This window comes from Vanacampus margaritifer, chromosome 19, assembly GCF_051991255.1.
Source record: "Vanacampus margaritifer isolate UIUO_Vmar chromosome 19, RoL_Vmar_1.0, whole genome shotgun sequence".
Lineage (NCBI taxonomy): Eukaryota > Metazoa > Chordata > Actinopteri > Syngnathiformes > Syngnathidae > Vanacampus > Vanacampus margaritifer.
The window spans coordinates 2,519,915-2,524,914 of NC_135450.1; the positions used below are offsets into that span (position 1 = coordinate 2,519,915).

At 35.4% G+C, this 5,000-nt stretch overlaps 1 protein-coding gene across 2 annotated transcripts in view; it reads right to left on the reverse strand.

The window, feature by feature from the left end:
* The window catches only part of rad51b (RAD51 paralog B), a 61,996-nt gene that overhangs the window by 858 nt on the left and 56,138 nt on the right, over positions 1-5,000 (reverse strand). For both annotated transcript variants that reach the window (XM_077552629.1, XM_077552631.1), the window contains one exon: positions 1-618. This exon is cut by the window's left edge and continues 858 nt beyond it. In XM_077552629.1, the coding sequence (XP_077408755.1) occupies positions 610-618 (9 nt within the window). In that variant the 3' untranslated portion in view covers positions 1-609. The remainder of the gene's footprint in view (positions 619-5,000) is intronic.

Here is a 5,000-nt window from a genome sequence, read left to right on the forward strand (position 1 = left end):
CAGAAATAGCAAATTGGCATGACAGTCAATATGAGAAAGAGGATCATTATGTACGTGCAATTGGAGACGCGATTGAAGACTTGTTGTCGTTTGGGCTAGGGAAGTTTTTGTTGCTTGCGTTTTGTTTTTCCAAACAGAGTCCTTCAGCTTTGCGATTGGCTGGCAACCTGTTCAGGTTGCACCTTGCCTCCTGCCCGAAGCCAGTTGGGATAGGCTCCAGTACCCTCACAATCCTTGTGAGGACAAGTGGTCAAGGGAATGCATGGATGGATGGATTCCTTCTGCTTTTTTAGAACCCACATCAACTGCCAGAGATGATCACCGGGCCCAAGGTGTGACTCATTCTTTGTGGAACGCCCCGGAAAAGGGACACATTCCTCCTCTCTCCATTGGGTAATCCTCAGCTCGTCTGGTGGAAACTGGAAGCAGTTGAATGGCCTCTCGGCTGGCACGTCTGGTCACTGGAGCAGCTGGCTGGTCTCTCTGTTGATTCCCGGTGGTGGCTGGCTCCTGAAGGTGGGGGTTGAGTAGAAGGCGGACCTCCGGTTGGTCTAATAGGCAAGATGTGGAACCAGGTGCCCCGTGGACTGGACTAGATTGACCTTTTCATCACCTTATCTGGGTGCAAAATATTTTCATTTAGTCACTAATAAACATTTATTCACATCCCTTCTTTTTGAAAGAGCATTTTGGTAGTGTTATTAGTTAGGGGTTAGTAAATGTTAGTAAAGTTCTGTAGGCCTCTCCTGTGGGAAAAAATTCTGTTTGTTGTGACATTCAATTAGGATCCAGCCTTTGGCTGACTTTAATGACCTGAGCACATTCTTAAATGCAAAAAATGTAAATCTTTAGCCAGTTCAAATCTGACGAGGCCAATTTTGTTAACAGAATGTAATAATTATTGGAATGTTTTATTATAATATTTATTGTTATAGATATAGCATGGATGTGCTTCCGGCCATTAAATAAATGCAACTTTCGTCAACAAATAAAATAAAAAATAACATCTAACCCCAGGGGAAAAATAGAAATAGAAATGGAACATATTCACCTTATTTTCGCCGTCTCTGCCAAAACTTACTCCTTCTCCATGGTCAAGGAAATCCCCAATTGTCCTCCTGTAAAATTCATTCTCACGGACTATCTATAATTATCGCATTAAGACTAACTTTTAATTTTAAATGTATTTATTTATCATGGACTGTTTGTGTCCTTCGCGACGATATACCCAGACCAACCAATAATTCCCCCATCTGAAAAAGATCGCTTTAGAGAATTTTTCAGACTAATATATAAAGTTTTGCAGTAAATAAATTTTGCTTGCTTTTTTGTTTAGAAAGAGGGGAAAATTTTACATTTAACCAGCAAATTCGACCATGCGTCCCAAGCAACTATTTAAATTTCAAAAGAGAATTCGGGAAAACACTAGAAGACCAAACTTAAAAAGTAAAATATAATAATTAAGATTGAAATAAATTGTATCTTATCTGTATTCATATTAGCTGTTTCAATTTCTGAAACCAGACGAAATTTACCTGTATTATCTTTTGTGCTATAAAAATATTGTAGCTTATGCCAATGAATTTTACAAAGAATCTCAGTTTTCAGCCAATTCATCAATTATTATTAATACATAAAGTTGCCCTTAGTTTTAATGTTATCATTAAGCTTGCCAGTCCTCCTTGTTGATGTTTGTCCAAAAAGCTGACTGTTTTTAAAATAGACAGAGATAAACAAATCAGATCAAATCAAAATAGACATCAAACGTTTTTTAAATGTAATAAATCTGTGTGTATATAGTGTTGTCAATCAGTTCATTATATTTCCGAAATGTTTTACTGTAAATGTTATCACCTTATATCTGTCAAAAATAGAGTGCAGTGTAAACAGTCAGTATCACATCATATGGTCTGGTATCACTAATTCAAGGAAAGCATTGTTTGTGGGGTTGAGTCACCATCGTAGTGGACAGTTCTGGACGCAGGAATGCTTTAAGGACGCTTGTGCAGAGCATATGGAGCAGTTTTTCATAGGACAGTTCGTGCGGAGCATTGTGTGCATTGGAGCAGTTTTTCTTTTATCACATTTGTATATGATGGCACAGTCATTGTGGCAACAGGTGGCGCCAGGAACCTCCCCTCTCCATCAGGTATTGGCAGGATGTTTTGTGATGATGGCTGCATCACGCCCCTCTGATGGTGGTAGCAGTTGCAGTTTCTTTGTGGGTGGGGTTTTTTAAAGAGGTCTGTGTCCCGCCAGTTGACTTTGTTCCGAAATAATGACCCTTGACCAATAATCCTCACTCGACTGAAAACACTAAAATCTGCCCCAACAGTATTTAGGCTATAACATGTCAGTAAATATTAAAAACAAAAACTTCTTTTATTAAAAAATTAAATAAAAAATAAAAATAATAATAATTAAAACAATGAACGTTTACAATTTTAAATAATTGCTAATTATATGTCAATATTTGTTATGGTTTACAATATTTAATTTAATATGTTTTGCATACCTTCATAAATAATACTTAGGATGAGGTAGGACAGATATACTCTAACAATTTACAAATATAGTTAATTAATAAGTGTGTAGTTTTCAATTAATGTTTTCTTAATGGAGGCCGCAGCCCGTAAAGTCAGCCTTTGGTCAAACGTCAAAGCAGGAATGATTTTAATTCCATAGCACCTCAAATTATGTCAAAAATGTGATTCTTCCAGATAGCTTCCCCAGTCTGTTTGTAATGAGACTTCAAATGTCGAATTCAAAGGTTAAATATATTCAGGAGAGATTAAAATTATTTTCTATTTATAAACATGGGAGAAAAAAATAAATAAATAAAAAACTCCTTTTAAATTATAATTAACACATTACTTCATCCCCAGGACCGGAATATGGCACTTTGGTGGGACCCCAATTGTCTTTAATGGGTGTGTCTCCTGATTCTGAAAAGATATTTAAAATTTATTAAACAATGTTCTCGCGCACAAACAAAATCATAAGGGAAAAAACAATCATCTATATAAAGAATTATTCCACATTAATTGCCATCCAAGTTATTCGTTTTTAGTTAAAGTTATTTATGTTCTATAAGCATAAGATATGCATCTAAATTTTATAATATCTTAAAACTATACCTCTCTATGTTATTTGTGTATTAATATTCGTTCGTTTTATAGCAAACATAATTTTAAATATGACGTATTTGCACTCTTGAAGCCAGTTTAAGTATTCAACATTAGTGCTTAAGAAATTTATATAAGGGGCTTATAAAATCAGTTACGGCAACAATTTATATAATGTCGTTCAATTATTTAACGCAGACAATTGCGGGTTTTAGCGTTAGAAGTTTTATTAGTAATTTTACCGTCTAATTAATTTATCCCGTTTAGCGCTTATTAAACGGCTTAATTTGTTTTATTACATACATTTGTATTATACAGTTATTTTATTTGCAAAGCAACATTTCAGTATTAATCATTTTTCCAATACACTTTTCTTAAAGATACGTCCGGGACTCTCCTCTTTATAAAAATTACATACACTCATAACATTATTAACGGGCGGTCGCCGTGTACGCACCTTCAAAGTTAAATTGCCGTCATTAAAACCATCAAACAAATGCCATATCTTATTAGAATAAACTAACCTTTTTCACAATATAATCAAGTCCCGTCGTTCAATATTAATTACATTTTAAGTCATTATTTAAACGGTATGTTTAATCCGGAAGCTTTAATTCCGATAAGCGGTCAAATCATTTAGTCCTTCAGAATAAAAGCGTACCGTAGTCCCAACATTTTTAGTCATTATTTAACGTTATATAAATGGTTATAACTTCACAAAAATACCTAAATTTAGTATTCTAGCATTATTTGTTATCTTATCCAAAATTACACGATTATGTGTCGTTTTTATTCCACTCGTAAACGTGTTCTTTTATCTCGTATTTTTACGTCGAACGCCCGCGGCGCAAGCCTCAACGTCCCCCATCAATAAAATTAACTTACCGTAGTTTATAACGGCGCCATAAGATTTATTCCACCGCAATCGTGCACCCAGTCGTGCAATTATTTTATTTCTCGCCTTATATTTCATAACGATTCTCCGCTGACACCAGCGCATGCGCACACAACTCCCTGTCGCGTCGTGACGCAGCATCCGGTTGCAACCATTTTTGTAGTTCTCAAACAGTGTTTTCTTTCTATTAATTATTGCCCGTATTTTATAGCTTATTATATTATATTATATTATATTATATTATATTGTAGCTAAGTCGTATTAATATTTCTAAATACAGTGACGTCTCACTTATAACAAAATTAGTCAACAACATATCTCATCGCGGTCCCTTTAAGATTTTACCGTGACGTTAGAGTTTCTTCACCGACCAGACGGCATACACACACACAACGGACAGACAAGACATGTCGCTTTGTACGACATATCAACACATAAATATCCGGATGTCAACTGCGCTACCCCAGCTTCAACAGTTTTTTGTCTTTGAATTTTAATCACGAATATTCAATAGACCTATTGACTTGATCTAAAGCGTCGTATCAAATATGCTTTAGTCAGCCCGACTTACGCGAGTTGAGTCAATACATCTTATATCTTGTCTAAAAATGTCAATATCCAATTATTCATAGACCTATCGATTAATCTTAAAACGGCATATTAAATCCGTTTTATGTCAATCTGACTTCTTATAAGTTGAGTCTTTTGTCCCTAGAAAATGAAGCAGTCGATCCTCCCGCAGCTTTAATCGGCAACACTTATTCAAGGATCTTGTTATCTAATTACCCAAGAATCTATTGCTCATAAAAACAAAGTGTTTGTCTCGTAATTCTCCCGCGCATCAGGCAGGGATCAAGACAAAGATGCTTTTTGAGCCGACTTCTCTCAACTTAAATATGTATGGACGTAAAACCAATGCCCACACATCTAACGCTTGGTTAAAACAATAATGTTTCCCCAGCTGATTTACTCTCAACTTC